This window comes from Pseudorca crassidens, chromosome 1 (genome assembly GCF_039906515.1).
Source record: "Pseudorca crassidens isolate mPseCra1 chromosome 1, mPseCra1.hap1, whole genome shotgun sequence".
Lineage (NCBI taxonomy): Eukaryota > Metazoa > Chordata > Mammalia > Artiodactyla > Delphinidae > Pseudorca > Pseudorca crassidens.
In genome coordinates, this window is record NC_090296.1 from 28,687,957 (window position 1) to 28,706,908 (window position 18,952).

The 18,952-nt window shown below is 53.0% G+C and overlaps 2 protein-coding genes across 9 annotated transcripts in view; one reads left to right on the forward strand and one right to left on the reverse strand.

Moving 5' to 3' along the window:
* Window positions 1–14,511, forward strand: part of LTBP2 (latent transforming growth factor beta binding protein 2) — a 100,225-nt gene extending 85,714 nt beyond the window's left edge. For 2 of the 7 annotated variants that reach the window (XM_067730184.1, XM_067730207.1), the window contains 17 exons: window positions 650–769; window positions 1,857–1,979; window positions 2,191–2,316; window positions 3,855–3,977; window positions 4,075–4,200; window positions 4,588–4,710; window positions 5,362–5,493; window positions 5,768–5,893; window positions 6,464–6,607; window positions 7,461–7,652; window positions 7,780–7,863; window positions 8,574–8,702; window positions 8,980–9,117; window positions 9,207–9,374; window positions 9,674–10,042; window positions 10,957–11,106; window positions 11,556–14,511. In XM_067730184.1, coding sequence (XP_067586285.1) covers window positions 650–769; window positions 1,857–1,979; window positions 2,191–2,316; window positions 3,855–3,977; window positions 4,075–4,200; window positions 4,588–4,710; window positions 5,362–5,493; window positions 5,768–5,893; window positions 6,464–6,607; window positions 7,461–7,652; window positions 7,780–7,863; window positions 8,574–8,702; window positions 8,980–9,117; window positions 9,207–9,374; window positions 9,674–10,042; window positions 10,957–11,106; window positions 11,556–11,701 — 2,519 coding nt within the window. In that variant the 3' untranslated portion in view covers window positions 11,702–14,511. Of the gene's footprint in view, window positions 1–649; window positions 770–1,856; window positions 1,980–2,190; window positions 2,317–2,742; window positions 2,868–3,158; window positions 3,160–3,854; window positions 3,978–4,074; window positions 4,201–4,587; window positions 4,711–5,361; window positions 5,494–5,767; window positions 5,894–6,463; window positions 6,608–7,460; window positions 7,653–7,779; window positions 7,864–8,573; window positions 8,703–8,979; window positions 9,118–9,206; window positions 9,375–9,673; window positions 10,043–10,956; window positions 11,107–11,555 lie in introns of all 7 variants that reach the window. The other 5 variants (XM_067730209.1, XM_067730191.1, XM_067730197.1 and 2 more) reach the window with 5 other exon arrangements.
* Window positions 11,935–18,920, reverse strand: ISCA2 (iron-sulfur cluster assembly 2). 2 transcript variants are annotated; one of them, XM_067730214.1, is made up of 4 exons: window positions 18,774–18,920; window positions 18,467–18,572; window positions 18,230–18,345; window positions 11,935–17,783 (listed from the first exon to the last, which is right to left on the reverse strand). In XM_067730214.1, exons 1-4 carry the CDS (start codon window positions 18,842–18,844, stop codon window positions 17,609–17,611), a joined length of 468 nt encoding a protein of 155 aa, XP_067586315.1. In that variant the 5' UTR covers window positions 18,845–18,920; the 3' UTR covers window positions 11,935–17,608. The 2 variants fall into 2 exon arrangements, with proteins under 2 accessions (XP_067586315.1, XP_067586317.1); XM_067730216.1 differs by having other exon boundaries at window positions 18,467–18,569; window positions 18,774–18,914.
* Between the last annotated feature and the right edge of the window lie 32 nt (window positions 18,921–18,952).

The window sequence follows — 18,952 nt, forward strand, 5'->3', positions numbered from 1 at the left end:
GTCCGGTTGGTGCTCAGACTCATCCTTTCTGGCTGACTTTCCTGGATCTCACCAGAGTGGGTGCTGGAGCTCTATGTGGTTCTCAGCTAGAAGAAAAGTCTCCTCTCCAGCTGAGAAGCCTTGCCAGCCTCCACCCTTCACTCTGCATCAGCCTCAGGGCTGGTCTTGGCCACATCTAAGATTGGGGGATCACCCTCAGTCCTCATTTCCTGGTGCAGGGAAGCCCATTTGGCCCTCATTGCCCAGCTGGGATCTATTCTGGGGCCTCTGGGATCTGCCAAGCACGTCCAAACACGTCATTGTCACCCCTTGTAAAGGAACAAGGGAGATACGAAGGCCCTTCCCAAGAGTCCAGCTCATGAATTCAAGCTCTCTCACCCTCCCCTAGCTAGTGGAAGGGCAGCCTCCTTCACCAGGGAGTCTCCCTTCCTAAAGGTCTTCCATCTCTCTTTTGTCCAGGACAGTGGATGGGAGGTGGGGTTGGGAACACAGGACAGCACTCACTTTTTCCTAGTTTCCATCAGTACAGAAACTGACATCCCTCTTTCTCCCCAGCCAAGGGCAGGGTCAAGGATTTGCTTCTTCACAGCCCACCCATGTGCCGTGGTTCGCAGACATGACCAAGGCGGGCGGGGTTGTTATTTTGCAGATATCGACGAATGCCATCACCCCGGCACCTGCCCTGACGGGAGATGCGTCAACTCCCCTGGCTCCTACACTTGCCTGCCCTGCGAGGAGGGCTACAGGGGCCAGAGTGGGAGCTGTGTAGGTGAGGGCTACTTGCCAAGGCACTGAGGGGGCTGTTTGGCCTTGGGACCCCTGGATGAGCCCACAACAGGAAGGGGAAGGGGTGGGCAGAGGGAAGTGGCTTGGAGGCTATTGTCCTCCATGACCTGGCTGGGTTCCCAGATGACGCTGGGGCTGAGATGGGTGTGCTTCAGTTACGGGTGCTCTGCCCTCTGAATCAGCCGGGGGTGGGGGGTGCCTGTCAGCTCCTTGGCCACATCCATCCTTGGGCTACAGCCCAAGGTCCCAGCGGCTTCTGTGGCTGGATCCTGCTAGGCAGAGTGAGGTACCAAGCGTCTTTGGAAGAGGCTGACACCAGTGGTGTGTTTCCCAGGGAGGAGTGGTCTTCTGCTCTTCTGCATCTCAATGTCTCAGTGTCTAACAGCAACGCCTAACTGAACAGCGGGTGCTCTTCTCCCTCCAGGGGGAGGGGTGCTGCATGTCATCTGTAGGAGGAATGCTCTTTCCCCTCAGCCCCTACAGGAAGAAGGACCCAGGGTTCAGAATGCCAGGAGGGACTGAGTTGTGAATAGACGCTTTGAGGCTCTGGAGAGGGCAGACGTTTCCCAGGCCCTTGAGACCGCCACTCAGCCACCCAGGCATAACTTGCCCTCTCTCTACGCTGCCCACTCGCCTATTGAACCTGGTGGGTGGGCTGGGAACATGAGATAATGCCAGTCTGCTTGGCGGGTAGGAGACCAGAGAGGTTCAGACTCACTATAAGGTGAGTCAAGGGTCTTAGACACTTGCCTGCAGGTGTCCTCAGATGGGCCAAACCAGTCCCAGGGCTGCGGGACCCGGCCCCCTTTTCTAGGAATTTGCAGGATGCTCTGTGTCACTAGATAGAGCTGAAGTGAGCTCGGTGGGGGGAAGTGAGCTCAGGGGAGAAGGGTACCCTGTCTAAGTAGGTGGGCCCAGGAACAGGAAGGACCTCATGCCCTTCCCAGGGTGCCTATGGCCCCTCTGAATGCTGATTCCCTGGCCTCATAATTGAGATGCTCTCAGCCTGATGATGGAGGCCGCGTGAGGGAGATGAGGCCAGCCTGCCATCCTGGACTTCTCTCCCGCAGATGTGAATGAGTGTCTGACCCCCGGGGTCTGCACCCGTGGAACGTGCATCAACCTGGAGGGCTCCTTTAGATGCTCTTGTGAGCCGGGCTATGAGGTCACCTCAGACGAGAAGGGCTGCCAAGGTACGAAGAAGATCTGAAGCACGCTTTGTCCGCAGCGAGTCAGCCTGCAGCTCCCTCCCTCTGGCCCCCATCCCTGAGCACGCTGACCCAACGTGTGGCTGCGAGACCCGTCCTTTCCCCCACCCTGCCCCATTCCCGCCCCCCTGGTCTCTGGCTAGCCTGGCGTGTCTGTCCTGCAGAGCCCCACACAGAGCTCAATGGCCTGTTTCAGATGTTGACGAGTGTGCCAGCCGGGCCTCGTGCCCTGCGGGCCTCTGCCTCAACACGGAGGGCTCCTTCACCTGCTCGGCCTGCGAGAGTGGGTACTGGGTGAATGAGGACGGCACCGCCTGCGAAGGTAACCCGGGGGAGGGGGGATGGCAGAGAGGGACCGAGAACACAGGCCCTCTTACCTCTCAAAGAGCACTCCACTTGTCCCCCAGCTTGGGGCTGATGCCGAGGGTCTCCAGGCTAGGCTAGAGGACCCTGTGAATGGACTTGGCCCCAGGGACAGCTTCTATTTCCTCCTCCATGAGGACAGGAGGAAAAGGGAGTCACGGAGGCAAGAGGGAAGCTGACGGTAGAGCTGCCCCAGGAGCATCCCGGGGAGAGGGTACTGGGGTTGCCCTACAGAAGGCTCACAGCCAGGGCCTCCCCTTCCCCAGGGACCCCCAGAAAGTCCTATGAGCTCAGAGAGGGAGCCAGAGGCGTGGGGTGCTTCCTGCCTCACCAGGTGGAGGGAGGCCTCCTAGGCCCCCGGGGACTGGCTGGCTGTCTGCCCCAGAACTAGACGAGTGTGCCCTTCTGGGAGTCTGCCCCACGGGAGTCTGCACCAACACTGCCGGCTCCTTCTCCTGCAGCGACTGCGAGCGGGGCTACCGGCCCAGCACCCTGGGCCACACCTGTGACGTGAGAGGCCCCCCCGCCGTGAGGGAGAAGAGTGCAGACGAAGGGCGCTCACCTCAGATGGTGGGCCAGCTGGGGACACCTATTCTTGCCCCTCCCCCAACAGCAGTTGGAAAGGCGACTGCAGAACTGGGTCTAGGGGACCACTGAGCCACTGGATCACAAGCTTCAGCGCGTGTCAGAATCGCTGGGAGAGTTTGTTCAACAGGCAGCTTCCCGGGGCCTTCTCCCAGACCTACTAAATCCACCTCTGTCGGGGGCCCTTGAGATCTGTCATCTAAGAAGGTCCTCAAGGGTTCCTTGTAAGGGTGGGTGCTGGGACCATATTCTGAAAAACCTTGGCCTGTACCAGGCAATCTGTAGCCAATTTAAATAATCTAGTTTCGGGCTTCCCTGGTGGCGCAGTGGTTGAGAGTCCGCCTGCCGATGCAGGGGACACGGGTTCGTGCCCCGGTCTGGGAAGATCCCGCATGCCGCGGAGCGGCTGGGCCCGTGAGCCATGGCCGCTGAGCCTGCGCATCCAGAGCCTGTGCTCCACAACGGGAGAGGCCACAACAGTGAGAGGCCCGCGTTTCCCCCCCCCCCAAAAAATAGTAATAATAATCTAGTTTCTGTTACCTTCTCAGGTTCTCTGTATCTGCTTCCTCGGCTTATTTCTCATTTGCCTTCCCAATTGTTTCTCAGCGAAATCTCAGCCATCTCAGCCATGATGAGGGCAGTGGGGTTCGGCCACCCTAGGCCAGGGTTGCCGGGATAGGCCAACTGTCCCCAAGGTGGGGGAGCTGGGACAGAAGGAGGGAGCTGCAGTTATCCCGCTCCCCAAAGGCTCCCTCGCCAGCTTCTCCCAGCTGTGCTGCTTTACAAGGGAACGATGCCCCTATGGGTCCAGTCTCCTCAGGCAGGTGCCAGGTGCTCTGGAGACCTCCCCGTTGGCTCCTGCCCTTGGGAGGTGCTGCCATCGGCTGCCCTCCTCCCTGTGTGACCCTGCAGATGTGGATGAGTGTGAAGACCCCCAGAGCAGCTGCCTGGGAGGCGAGTGCAAGAACACGGCTGGCTCCTACCAGTGCCTCTGCCCCCCGGGCTTCCAGCTGGCCAATGGCACTGTGTGTGAGGGTGAGTGGCTCAGGTCTCCCCACCGGGGACGGGGGCAGAGTGCGCGGGGAGGCGGGAGCGTCCCCGGGAGACAGCACAGCCCATCTTCTCCCTACAGACGTGGACGAGTGCGTGGGAGAGGAGTACTGCGCACCGCGCGGCGAGTGCCTCAACAGCCACGGGTCCTTTTTCTGTCTCTGCGCCCCCGGCTTTGCCAGTGCAGAGGGGGGCGCCAGCTGCCAGGGTGAGGAGCCAGCAGCAGGGGGCGCTAGAGGCTATCTAGAGTACTGAAATAAAATGCTCACGGTCCCACCCAGGATGGGAAGATAGGAGGCTAGTGATGAGACGGGAGGCAGGTGTCAGGAGGGTCTCAGTCTTCCTCCAGGGCCTCTCCATGGTGTCTATGGCAGGTGCCCTCACCCTCTCTCCCCTTGACACAGCCCCAGTTCCAGGGCTCCACCCCCCAGTCGGGCCTCTGGCTTCCAGCTCTGGACTCTCCCTGGGACCTTCCAGCACTTTCCTACTTCGAGCCACTCCCTGGCCCTCCTATGGGCTCCTCAGGGCCCAGAGGAAGCTGCACAGGGCCCTGGGGACCCATGGCTGGTCCTGCTGACAGATGTCTCTATTCTAGATGTGGACGAGTGTGCAGTCACTGACCGGTGTCTCGGGGGGCAATGTGTCAACACTGAGGGCTCCTTCAACTGTCTGTGCAAGACTGGCTTCCAGACCTCCGCAGAGAGTGGGGAGTGTGTGGGTAAGGGCTCTGGGGGGAGCGAACGGGGCCCCTCCCCACATCTGTCTCCTCCACTCTGCCTCCTCCTCAGCTCCCTGGGACCTGGACCCCCAGCTTCCAGGAAGCAGAGAACTTTCCACAGATTAATCATCCAATGCATTTATTGAGCCTCTGCTGACTCAGGGACTCCTTGTGCTAGCAAAGCACATAATCTAGTTTTTAAAGCCAAACTGATGCAATAGATATTTATTAAACACCACCTGGGTTTAATGTCTTTTGCTGGAACAAATAGACAGTTATGGACAATCTTGAAATTGACCAAGGGAGACAGATATGAAGACGACTCTCCATAATACACTTTGGGGAAGGTTTTCTATAAAGAGAAGTCGAAAGTGCTCTGCTGTAGAGAGCAGGGTGTGGGGGACAGGAGTGTCACAGAGGCTGAGAGCTCGGTGCTCTCCTAAATAGCAGAGCGCTCACCTCCTAGACGCTCAGCCCTGCGGGTCAGGGGAAATGATCCTGAACTTGATGCTTGGGGGTTGACACGAGCACACCAGTTTGGAACAGATCAAAGACCCCAGAGGTTGTGGGGCATGACCTTTTAATGCCAGAGAGGTGGGGCCAGAGTAGTGACCCGGCCGCTTCTGTCCCCTCTCATGACTCTGGGGACAGACACTGATGAGTGTGAGGACTTCGGAGGCTCGGCGTGTGGGGCCTGGAGGTGTGAGAACAGCCCCGGCTCCTACCGCTGTGTCCCGGGCTGCCAGCCCGGCTTCCATGTGGCCCCGACTGGAGACTGTGCTGGTGAGTCGGGAGCGGGTGTCCAGAGTGAGAAGCCTGAGGACACCTATTTTTCATGTATCCAGCTAGAAACTATTTTTTGCTGCTGTTTGAAGTTTGTGTATTTTCCATACAGCAGTGCTTACACAAAAATTGAAGAGGAATGTCAGTGTTAGAGTTTTCCTTTCCTGTATTCAGAAGTTAGCTTTCAGAAATCTTGGTGTTAGTAGACCAAATAAATAAGAATTCCCAGAGAATAGAGAGCACACCCTACACTGTAGCCTCCCCTGTCCCACAGACATAGACGAGTGTGCCAACGACACCATGTGTGGGAGCCACGGTTTCTGCGACAACACCGAAGGCTCCTTCCGCTGCCTCTGTGACCAGGGCTTCGAGACCTCGCCCTCCGGCTGGGACTGCATTGGTGAGAAGCCTGAGCCAGGGAAGGGAAGGCCCTTGGGCCCTTGATCCCATCTCCGCAGATCTTGGCTGCCCTGCAGAGAGGGGCCCTAGGGCCCTCCTCCTGAAATGTTCAGGGTCTAACAAGGCTCCATAAGGGGTCCTCACAGAGTGGCAAGGGAGGGAGATTTCAGCCCCACCCTACAGGGGCACCTTGGCCAGGTTGGTCAAGGAAGCGAGGCCACCTTCAACCAGCAGGGGAAGCAAGCACGCCAGTGAAGTCACCACCCTTCCCCAGAGACCCTAAGGTCTCAAGGGGCACATGTGGGGACCGTGCGGAGGGAGGAACCCTTCCTCTTTGTCCACTTACGGACTCTTTTCTGCCACCCTTCTCCTTCTTCCTCTTCCTTCCCATGCCCTCTGCTCATCTGTTCCTCCTTCCTGCTAACTCATACCCACTTCCACTCTTGCCCCAAGGCCTAGCCTGTTTCTTTGGGGGGGATGAGACAAGGATCTGCCTGCTGGGCTTGAGGCAGGGGCAGGGGTGCCTGGGCTGCCTCTCCTCTGCCCACGAGTCTGTCCTCCTGCCTGGCAGACGTGAATGAGTGCGAGCTCATGCTGGCGGTATGCGGGGCGGCACTCTGCGAGAACGTGGAGGGCTCCTTCCTGTGCCTCTGCGCCAGCGACCTGGAGGAGTATGACGCTCAGGAGGGGCGCTGCCGACCGCGGGTGGCTGGAGGTGAGCCCCGGACCCCACCCCGTCGTTGTGCACCACCACTCCATGGCTTACAAAGCACTTCCACTGCTCCAGCTCTTAGGGATGTGGGCCGGCCGGGCTGCAGCTCAGGGATGGAGTGCCGAGCGGTGAGGGGTCTGAGAGTGCGGTGCCGAGTCTGCTCCAGGCCAGGGAACTTCCAGGAGGCTGCAGGGTTGTGACGACCCTACAGGAGGCTCAAGAAGCTATAATGCCAATTTAGGGGGGCCTCAGGGATCTCAGATTGAGCCTTGGAGGGACCCTCGATCCAACCCCGGGGAGCTGTTGGCTGAGGGAGACTCTGAAGCTAACGCTCCCCGTCCCACTCCACCGAGGGACGCTGCTGGGCTCAGCCTCTCAGCCCTGGCGGGATGGGACTCAGCTGGACTTCTCTGACTTGGGGAAAAGCAAGCAGGACTTAGGACAAGGAAGGGTGGGAGGGTCAGGGGTACAGTGTGAAGCAGAGGAATGGGCAGAGAGGGCTGCCCATACGGTATGCCAGGGACTGGGGGCGCCCCACTGCAGTGGAGGGAGGCAGCATGGTACGCTGGAAGGAGCGGGGGTTTGGCACCAGAGGAACGGGGGTCAACTCTCTGCTAAGCCACTAGGTGGCTTTGGCAAGTCACCTAGCTTCTCGAAGCCTCGGTTGCCTCTTCTAGGACAGATGGCCTCGGGTGAGCTCTCCGTACGGGTGTGAAGAGCATCAGGCGAGACGATGGAAGCATTTCGCACACTGTAAAGCGCTATATAAATGGTTAAATTTTAAAATAAATTCAAAGGCTAGGGTGCCCCAGGGGGCCATGAACAGACAATAATAAGGGGCTTCTATCGCAAATAGGTCACAGGATCCCTGAGGCCCCGGCAGGGGAACACCCCCCAGGCCCCATCCGCATGGGATGCTACTCTGGGCAAAAGGGCCAGCCGCCCTGCTCCAGTCTTCTGGGCCGGAACACCACGCAGGCCGAGTGCTGCTGCACCCAGGGCACCGGCTGGGGAGATGCCTGTGAGCTGTGCCCAGCCGAGGACTCAGGTAAGGCCCCCAAGGGTCCCAAATCCTCTCAGGGTCAGCTCTGCAGGGTGACACTGAAAGAAGCGGGGAGAGGAAGGGGGGGTGGCAGAACCCTTCTCCCTCTGAGCTTGGATGCCTCCCTGCACAGTCGAATTCAGCGAGATCTGCCCTAGTGGGAAAGGCTACATCCCTGTGGAAGGAGCCTGGATGTTTGGACAGACCACATACACAGGTAACCTCCCTACAGACCCTCCTTCCCGAACGCCACTCACCTGACTAGGCCCAGCCTCGTCCTCCAGGAGGCCCCCAGGGAAACTCTGCATGCAGTCCCTGCCTCTCAGGGTGCTTCCAACCAACGTTCCTGTCCCAGGGCTGCAGATTTTTAGCTGGAAGTTCTGACCTGAGCTCCTCCTGAAGTGTCTATACAACCCCATTTTGGTTTCTCTGCTCACTCGAGGCTGAACCCTCCAAGGAACAAACTATGATGCCTTGACTAACCCAGTCACAGGGCATAGGGACACAGGCCAGAGGCAGCTGCTGGTCTCCCTGGCCCCACTTACGAAGCCCAAAACTTTGGGGAACTCACACTCAGGAAGGGTGGTTCAGGAATGGGCTCACACCTGAAACCGGAAAAGGAAATAACAGAAATGGAAGTAGTTCCCCTTGAATGCTTGCTACGTGCCAAGCACCGTGTTAAGCCCCTTACATGTACTAACCTTTTAATCCTCATCATAACTCTAAGAGGTTACGTAGTGGTATCCGTATTTTCTAGGTAGGAAACTGAGGCAAGGAGAACTTAAGCAATTTGCCTGAAGTCACCCACCTAGCAAGTGGCAAGGCCGGGATTCGACCCCAGCCAGTCTGGCTTTGGAACCCCTAGTCCTAAGAACTGCCCCATCCTGCTTCTCGCCTTCCCCTCGCCTCAGCTCTGCCCTCCCACAGATGCCGACGAGTGTGTGATGTTTGGGCCTGGTCTCTGCCAGAACGGCCGGTGCCTCAACACGGTGCCTGGCTACATCTGCCTGTGCGATCCTGGCTACCACTACGACGCTGCCCGCAGGAAGTGTGAGGGTGAGACACCTAGCACCCCTCCCCACCCTGGGGCCCAGAGCTGAGTGCTCACCCACCCCTGCCAGCCAGCCCAATTCTTGCTGGGAGTTCCCCTTCCCAGGGAAGACACCCACTACAGCGGGCAGGTCTGAGGTGAGGGAACCTACCGGAAAGGCATCCCTGGGAAGGGGGTGAGGAGGGGACACAGTTACAAGAAAACCCCCTTCCCTGAAGGTGGCCTGTGGGCAGGCCGCGTTGGCACTGCCCTCGACCTTCCTCCCATCTCCCTGCCTCCCAGATCACGATGAGTGCCAGGACATGGCCTGTGAGAACGGCGGGTGTATGAACACGGAAGGCTCTTTCCACTGCTTCTGCAGCCCGCCCCTCACCCTGGACCTCAGCCAGCAGCGCTGCGTGAACAGCACCAGCAGTGCGGGTCAGTGGGGGGGCCATGGGGCGGTGGGGCAGCCGGGGGAGCGGACCTGGGCTGGGGGGCTCACATGCCTCCGTGCCCTGTGCCGCCAGAGGACCTGCCTGACCATGACATCCACACGGACATCTGCTGGAAAAAAGTCACCAATTACGTGTGCAGCCATCCCCTGCACGGGCGCCACACCACCTACACTGAGTGCTGCTGCCAGGACGGCGAGGCCTGGAGCCAGCAGTGTGCTCTGTGCCCCCCCAGGAGCTCTGGTGAGAAGGGCGGCCTGTGCCTGAAGGAGGGAAGGGGGGACACCTGCGGAGCTGGGCTGGGCCCCAGGGTAGGGGCTGTCCTCACCTTGGAATCCACAGTCAGCCAGGTCTGTGGGTTTAAAATGGAGTAGGGCAAGTCAAGGCCCTGTCTTCTGTCCCTGTTGTTTGGGGACAGAGGACGGCAGTCCCAGCACGCTCCCTCTCTCCGTGGGGCGGTGAGCATGAGCTGGGGAAAGAGCACTCCAGGCTTCAGCTACCAGGAGCCAGGCCCAGCTTCCTCTCTCCCTCCTCCCTGACAGAGGTCTACGCTCAGCTGTGCAACGTGGCCCGCATTGAAGCGGAGCGGGAGGCCGGGGTCCACTTCCGGCCCGGCTATGAGTATGGCCCTGGGCCCGAGGACCTGCACTACAGCCTCTATGGCCCAGACGGGGTCCCCTTCTACAACTACCTGGGCCCCGAGGACACCATCCCTGAGCCGCCCTTCCCCAACACGGCCAGCCGCCCAGAGGACCGCACACCGGTCCTTGAGCCTCCCCTGCAGCCCTCAGAACTCCAGCCCCACTACGTGGCCAGCCATCCAGGTCTGTGTTGCTGCAAAAATGGGGAAGAGGTGGGCTCTGAAGCTGTTTCACTTCCATCTCCTCCATCTGCTCATCACTGTCAGCAGGGTGAGGACAGGGAAGGGAAAAGACCCCCAAGCCTCCTCACGGGTCACTCAAGGGAGAACTCCAAACGCCCGGGTCACACGTTAACACCTCCCTCTGATGGACTAGCACAGGGGACACAGAGAGGTACAGGGCATCATCCCAACCCCAAAAGCTGCCTGTGGGAGTTGAAGAGGGGGACAAAAGCACACTCCCACCACGCCACTTACAGTATGCAGGATACCCTGCTCTACAGGTTCATACTTGTGACCTGAAATGGGAATCAAGGATTTCTAATCACTTTAAAGTTCCACTGTGGTCACCCAGTTTGTAAGTGGCAATGACCCCAGCACTCGGGACTTGGATTCTAATGAGGAAGTCGGACGCGGCATCTGTGCAGTGGATGCAGTACCTGCCATGGGGACAGCCACTGCATCAGACTGATCAAAACTGCACTGAGATTAGGGACAGGGTCGTTTCCAGGGGAGGGGGGTTGCTTAGAGAAAGAAGAGGGTTAGGCAGATCTTGGAGGAGTTTTGCTTTGTGGTGAGTGAGGGTAATTCCCTTTTGCTACCAATCGTGTCCGCCCCAAAAAAACTATGTAAAGATTTTAACAAAATACCCTGCCACCAACCACAACAAAATCAAAACTGTACAGGGACACCCAAGCGCTCAGGAGCCCTGGCGTTGTGAAAGCAATGAGTCCCAACCTCCCCAGAGCACTCATTTAAAGTAAGCGTGCCTCTCCATCTAAAATGACACGTACTTATTTTTAAGAGTATTGCTTTTTGTCTCAGCATCTTTCTGTGAGAGTGTTATGATCCTTCCCACCCCGACCCCAGGAGTTCATTAGGGGAAACCCTCTGAGCGGAGGGCGAGGGCCCCAGGGTGGAGTACAAGGCCTCAGACCCCTTCTCTCTCTGACTCCCTCCTACCAGAGCACCAGGCCGGCTTTGAAGGGCTTCAGGCCGAGGAGTGCGGCATCCTGAACGGCTGTGAGAATGGCCGCTGCGTGCGCGTGCAGGAGGGCTACACCTGTGACTGCTTCGAGGGCTTCCAGCTGGACACGGCCAACATGGCCTGTGTGGGTAGGTTTGGAATCAGAGTGGCAATGCCCAGGGAGCAGGACGGCCCTGCTGGCTCCATGTGGAAAAGTCAGACTGGCCCACTGCTCACTGAGGGTACAGGACGGAGCCTAGCTGGGAGATTCACTGCTGCCCCCTAGCAGGCCTGCCGGGCTCCAGGCCGAGGGGCGAGAGCTCCAAAGGTCTACGCTGTGTTTAGAAAGCCCTTTCCATGGAGGTTCCCAGATAGAAGAAAGGCAGGGACAAGACAGCATGGTCACAGTATGGGCTCACTATCACCGGCTTTGTATCCGTGAGTTGCTTCCTTTCGGGCAGTGGCTTTATCCTCCGGCCACCACATCTAGGATTGCACTGCAGGGCAGGGGTCAGGGCTTAGTGGCCAGAGGGGCAGAGGCAGCAGGCCGGAGGCACGTGGGCTCCCTACAGCTCTCTCTTCCCTCTCCTCCTCTTAGATGTGAATGAATGTGATGACTTGAACGGGCCTGCAGCACTCTGTGTCCAAGGTCACTGCGAGAACACGGAGGGCTCCTACCGCTGCCACTGCCCCCCAGGTTATGTTGCCGAGGCAGGCCCCCCACGTTGCACCGCCAAGGAGTAGCGGCGAGGAGTCAGTGCAGGCGGTTACCTGGAAGTGGGCCCTGGCCACAGGCGGGGCCTTGAGGAAGCTCTCCTGGTTGGGGGGACGACATGAAGACACCAGGCAGGAGGCCCTGCAGCCAGCTCCCAGCCAGCCTCACCTGCTTTTCATCTCCCCCAGCTTCGGCTCTGCCTGTGAGCTTCTGTCACCACCTCCACACCGCCATGCCCTTGCTTGGCTCAACCACCACCAAGTGCTTTAATGCTTCAACCACTGGCCGTGAGGCCCAGTCTGCCATCTGTCCTGGCCTTGCTATGGGATGCTTACCAAAGGATGGCCCTGAACCAGCCCCTCAAGCTGTGCAAACATGCAAGGTCCTTCGGCCTCACACTGCACACACCCTTTTCCAGCCATGATCCACGTATCATCCTGATGATTCCACACCTGGATCAGAGGCTATATCTGCCCTGGGATGGTCCTTCAGAATCTATCAAGCAAAAAAGGATTGGGGGGAGTTTGGGGAGTGACTCCAATGCCTCCTCCCAAGAACCATCACCACCACTCAGCAAATCTGGTCTGGGCCAGTTGTGCCACATCTCCACCTTGTTGCCAGTTCTGTGGCCCCGGGGAGGGGCAGAAGATCCCCTCATCTCAGAGAAGCAAGACTGATACTATATTGCTAGTAAGAGACACAGATGAAGGGGAGCAAGGAGCCTGAGAAAGCAGCAAAAAGGCAATGTAAAAAAATATGGGGAGTTGATAAAAAAAGGGGGAGCCAGGGCTTTATACAAGTCTAAAGAAAATATTCAGTAGCTTCAGGTAAATAAACATTCAGAATCTACCCAGCAATAGCTCCTGTACACCACAGCAAGGGCTACCACAAAGCAGGGTGCCCACCTCAGAAGACCTCTGTTAAATACATACTGCTTCTTACAGGAAACAAATCTCTCCTGGGCTCTCCTTTTGTGGACACCAGTTTGATGTGCTAAAAATAAAGAGGTCTATTTTCTAGCTTATGAAATACAGTGTAATCTTGTTTAGGGGAAGCGAGATTTCCTACGTTGTTTCTTCTCTCAACTCAAGAGGCCTCTGTCCTCTTCCCTTTCATAAAACGGCTGGCTGGCATCCCACTGAGTTTACAAGTAGAGACTCACTCCAACCTTGGCTAGCTGGGAGTTTAAAACCACGGTGGAATAAAGAAATGTACATCTGGGCTCTTCTGTTTTTGTTTTTATTTCATATTAAACCAAACTTATAAACCAAATTTCTTGGCTGAGTCTAAATGTTAGAGATGAGGCTGTGCTACCCCCTCGCCAGCTCTGCCGATAGCCTATGATTGGGTTCCAGTAGCCAATAGGAAAAGGTTCTTTCCTCTTCTAAGACAAAGAAAGCTCTGACTTTGCATTTCTGATGAATGGCAATGTAAATGAACAAGGCTCTGTGTGCCTGAAGACATGGAGATGAATGCTCTTTTCTTAATTTAATCTGTCCTGTCCTACCTGCTGCTCTGTCAGCCATCACAAAATAACTTATTGAATGCTTGCTATGTGCCAGGCCTGTGTTGAATACTGTACACAAATTTCATTTAATCATCCAACAATCCTACTTACTACTTTTATTCCCAATTTACAGATGAGGAACTTGGACTTACAAAGCTTAAATAATTTGTTCTATCTGGGTCACTATACTAGTTGAGATGTTCTCAGCAGACAAAAATATATAGTTCTTAAACATATGAAAATATTCTGACCTTCATTCATAATAAAAAGAAATACAAGTTAAAACTACACTGAGACACTTTTTTAAACTGTCAGATTGGCAAAGATTTAAGTTTGTTAAAACTCCTAGTTGGCAAGCACCTGGGGAAAGAGGTACTCACGTACATAGCTGACAGGAGTATATATTGACACCGCTTCTGAAGAGGATAATATGGCAGTGTCTTTCAAAATTATAAAAGCACTTACTCTTTAAATCAGTAATTCCACTTCTCGGAATTTAACCTTCAGATATATTCTTACCAAATGAAAAATGACGTATGCAAGAGGTTACTTATTATAGCATTATCTGTAATAGCAAAAGGTTAGAAGCAATTAATTGCTATGGAGCCCTAATAAGAAAAAAAAAGTGGCTCTAAATGCCTGGGTAAGATTTCCAAAATAGATTAAGGGAAAAAGGAAGGTTATACAACAAAGTGAAGCCTACACTGCTATTGCTATTTCTCTAAAACAGAGGGGGAAAAGAATTGGATATAACCTCATCCTTGCCGCTCCACCTCACACGCTGTATTTCAGAGAACTCACCATTCCTCAATATACCCTTCGAGAAGTGCACTTCCTTAAATGTCGTTCCCACCGCTCCTCCTCCCAGCCCTCGCCTTCCTGCTCGCCCTTCCCGCGATAGTTCATGCATATACACATACTTCCTTGTATTAGAAACACAAATGGCATGCCGTTCTGCACCTTTTTTACTTAATACATACTTGCACATAAAGGGCTGTCTCATTCTATTTTATAACTGTATACGTCTCCACTGAACGGATAAATCATAATTTATTTAATCAGTCCCCTATTAATGGATATTTCCATTGTTTCCTATCTTTTGCTATTAAAAATAATGCTGTAATGAACATTCTTGTGCATATGTTATTTCACATTACATCTACGGAATTGTACCTGCGGGCTAAATTCTTAGAAACAAGGGTAGTTGATGGGGAGGGCAACAGAGTGGATGGGCACAGGACTGGGAGACTTTTCACTGTATTCCCTTTTGTGTCTTTTTGAATTTTGTACCATATGTCTTACCTATTCAAAAATAAAATATTTTTAAATACAGCTGCTGGACATAGACTGCTTAAATGCGCCCTCTCTTTATATACTTATCTGACTATATTTTACAATTAAAGCCAGATGATAATTATTTCAAAACTTCTTAAAGCAAACGTCCTTTAAACAGCCCTGCGGCATTTCTGTGGAGAAATGGCAAACAAGGATTTTAAAAGAGCAATCATAAACATCAATGCAAGATATCTAGAAAAGTAGAGGAGTTTCCTGCTTTTGAGACAAACACGCAAGGCCAGGATAATGTTGCAAGGGACAGTGTCAGGCTCTGCCCACTGCAGGGTGTCAGTTCAGGGCCAGAGTTCACGGGAGGGCTACCCCATGACAGTCAGTGCTGCCCACTTCTCTGTACAGGATGCTCCTGCCAAATATCGACCCTCCGCTCACGCTTTATGACAAAAGACCAAAAGAATGGGGCGCAATTCTCAGAAGAAAAGTTAGAGAAAGAAGAGTATCTTCTTGGACACCTACCTTAGTAGTCCTTCCTAATCTCTTACTTCTGAATCCCTTGTAACTGGTCAACATTCCCAAAGAAACTAAGGGTGGGTGGGACACCTATAGTTTATATACCACTGGTCACTATCAATCATGTAACTGAAGAGTATGATTCCGCAACAAGGAAAGATCTGGATGTTGACCAAGAAGCCCCCTCTTTTGAGCCAACAACATAAAGATTCACACATAAAGCAGAGGGAGGGCTCCTGTGCCTTCAGTCCTTACACAATTATGTTTGGCTACGGCAATGGTGGGGCATGTTGCCCCAGGCAGTCACTAGCTTATGAAGTTAAACAAAACCAATTCTGCAATAAATAGCCTCTTGATAACCTCCCCTCAAAGTAATAGGGAGGCAAAAAAATCTTCCAGCTGATACTGGAAGAGTATAACGTTTTCCTAAATGAACTGCACAGTGAGCAAAATTTGTGAAAACGTGCGCTGGCTTGTACGGCCTGCCAGGAAGAGGGCATCTGGTCAGAAGAGCCTACAGAAGATCCTAAACCTATTTTACCTCCACTTACTATTATTCCAAGCCAACTGCCCTATCCCCTTGATGCTATCAACTCCCCCTGCCCTGTGTTCTTAAAATTTCTACATTGCCCTCCTCCAATGGGGACCTCAGGTTTCCCTATGAAGCTTTTCCAGTGCGATAAGGTGATTCCTCCCTAACCTACCCTTTGTAAACACAAAATTCCAATTCTTCCATTAATATGAGGTATTTACACATGGTCAATCAAAGAGACACTGTTCCTACCTAACTGACCACTGGAATTTAATTGTTTTTTGAACTAAAGCTATTATGCCGGTGCTAAGATCACCATATAAATAAATAACCCACAAAAATATCATGGAAGAAGAGGTTTAACACCTAAAATGTAACAAAATCTCTAACGAGGATGAAAGGCCTTAGTCTGAGCTGAAAATCTTATTAGGCCCAGGTATTGGCAGCAACTTTCAATGGCTTAGTAAAGTTACACACAGACACTTCCACAGTATGCTGCTTTGTGCCCCCTTCCATGGATATCTGCTAAAAAAAAAACTGCTCAGGTTTCTGAGTGTCCCTTTCTTTCATCTTTGTACAGACTGCACACACGATAGGTTTGTTTTCTCTAAGTCCTAGGTTTTCCCATATTGAAAATGTAAGTATGAAGTTTCTGTCTCAGCTATTTTGTCTCTAAATTCTGTATTTCTATTTTTCTAATGGTAAATTCTTTATTGAATGACCTCAATTCCAATCCAGTCTAGAAAAATTTCAATCCAGTCCAGAAATGCAAGATTTGCCAACATGAACTTTTAGGCTCTCGAGGAAAAGATGGGTTTAACCAATAATCCTTACAGAATCAACTTGGTTGTGGCTTCCCCAGCATTAGCATTCATTAATCATTTGTCATGGTGGTGGCGTTTTTATCTTTTCTTAGTTGTCTGTCCATGCAGTTCTGGCTGCCCCAGCCCCGTCACACACACACCACAATCATTTCTAGCTCTTCAGCTTATTTAAGTGCTTTACCAAACAAGTACTTTAAAATTTATTGGAATTTGTGGCTAAAAAGCTCTTCTTTCAGTGACTCTAAAGTAAGGTTACCAAGTTTAACAAGTAAATATACAGGATACCCGGTGAAATTTGAATCTCAGATAAGCAACAAATAATTTCTAGTATTCACTGAGACACACTTATACTAAAAATTATTTGCTATTTATCTGAAATTCATATTTAAATGGGCATCCTGCATTTTATCTGGTAGTCCAAACTAAAAAAAAAAAAAAAAAAATCCCCAAGTATCTATTATCTGTGCCAACAAAGGGACCACCTCCTGCTATGCAATGAGATCAGAAACATTTTACACCATAAGGTAAGTGAAGCAACATATTCTAAAAAGATTCAGTCACTAAAGGATCAAAGAAGCTTAAAATGTCTGTGTGAATATGGAGTATGAGGCTATTTTTCAAACAATTCAAGTATCAGTGAGGTTTAGGTCCAAGTTTTCTGGGTGATGGGCAATTGGTTTTGTGAATCTAGCAGATTCATGAGTATGAGAGGAAAATGTATCTGCTGTAACAAATGGGAAGCAGAGAATGGGCTGCATAGAAAATAAGGGTAAGTCAACTAGCACATTCAGGAAGGATGAAATGAAAAAGATAACATTTCATTTGCCTTTTTCATCCTCTCTGGCCTAGTAACCAGTGTTCAACCCACCCAATCTATGACCCTGATCCACAACACAAGTAATTAAGGACTTTCTTTAAAATGAAGCTTTTACACACAGCTATACACCTATGTACAAGTAGCTCTGAAGGCCAGAGAATTCCAAATTCTGGAAACTTGGAGGCTCTACAGAGGATACTGGTTTCGACAAGTTACTAAATCTTACGTAATAGCATCTACAGGCTTGGCCTTACAACTGTGAGGGAGAAATTAACTCAAGAGAAAAAGCTTCACATTCTGAAAATAAATAGTGGTGAAACACAGCATTCCTGGATCGAGGGAAATGAAACTGTGAGAGGGACAGGATTGGAAGGAAACCTCTAGAATTCTTCTAATCCCAGGTTCCTCAAATCCGTACAGATGATGGTCATCTCTGGGTCACCTGTCATCACATCAAAGTTTGACAGAGAAGGATGACCCACAGGAGCAGCCTTGCTGTGCTTGAGGATTGTTCAACACTTGAAATGAGCTTCGGATCAGTTCTTGGCTGAAGTCCACATGGGCCCCTTTCACGAAGGCCAAGCTATCAGAGTCAACCACCACTCTTGCCCCACCCTGTTCAAATACCCTGAAAAGATGGGAAGAAGGCATTAATGTATATCATACACACCAAAAACATAACACCCTCTGAGCCCAGAGATGCACATCCTCTGTTTTCTGAAATACAGAGGAAGCTTCCCTTATTACCTCTAACAGGTGCTGATCTTCTCTGAGGCAAAAAGATTCAATAGAATGAATACTAGGAAATGTTTAGAGGTTTAAGCCTGGAATCTTTCTAGTCCAGCCTGACCCTCTACCAACTACCCTATGCACCTAGACGGGCCAGTTTTCCTCCTATGACTTAGTTATTTTGAATCAAGACAACAAATCTTCACTGTATCCCCACTGTGTGAGAAGGGTGATGTTAAATTATCCTTAGCAAACGTTTTAAATGTGGAATAAAAGTGCACCTTAAACTGGAGACACTTTTATCCCTCCTGCACATTCTCCGGGAACCCACCCCTTTCTCCTTGCCTGTCGTCGGGGTTGATAACTGTATCCAGTGAAAATTTGTACTGGAATCCGGAGCATCCACCTCCCTCCACCTCCAGCCTGAGGAATTCTGACCCTTCGGTGATTTCCAGAAGCCTCTGAAATGCAGGAAGGGGGGTCAAGAATGCCAGGCAAGGGGAGAGAGAAAGGTGGGCCAAGGGGAGATCCCCCCACTCCCAGCCCTCGCCCGCCACCGCTGCCCCGCGTCCGGCCTCTTACCTGGACGCAGCTGTCGGTGAGGTGGATCTGCCCTTCGCCAGCTTCGGGGCTGGAGGACGACAGTTCCCGAAGCGCCCGAGGTCCGCGGGAGGCCGCGAGGAGCCTGCTGTGCAAGGGGGGAGGGTGAGCCTGGGAGCAGAGAGGCACCTGGCGCCCTCCACCTGGACAGCCTCAAGCCAAACCTGAAGTCCCTCCACCTGGACAGCCTCACGCCAAACCTTCACCTCCCCCGCGAGCCTTAGTTTCCCTTTAGTCCTGGACGCGCAGAACCAAACACCCTTCCCAGGTGCTTTTCTAGGCTTGGTACCTGCCCCCTGGCCAGAGAGTGACTGCTCTCAGGGCCACAGCGGTTAGACTCAACCCTCTGACGGCCGCCATTTTCTTCCACAAGCACCGCCCCTCGCATTGTCCCAATCCCCTTCTGCGTCTGGGCCTCGGGAAGCGGGATCCACAGAGACCCCGCCTCTGAGCACACCTATTGGGTGG

Excerpts from the sequence above, each read along its gene's own strand:
- ISCA2 (XM_067730214.1), bottom strand. The coding sequence starts at position 18,844 with ATGGCGGCCGTCAGAGGGTTGAGTCTAACCGCTGTGGCCCTGAGAGCA. Across the intron at positions 18,346-18,466 it reads TCACCGACAGCTGCGTCCAG|AGGCTTCTGGAAATCACCGA; the intron begins GTAAGAGGCCGG and ends CCTGCATTTCAG. Across the intron at positions 17,784-18,229 it reads GTTATCAACCCCGACGACAG|GGTATTTGAACAGGGTGGGG; the intron begins GCAAGGAGAAAG and ends CCATCTTTTCAG.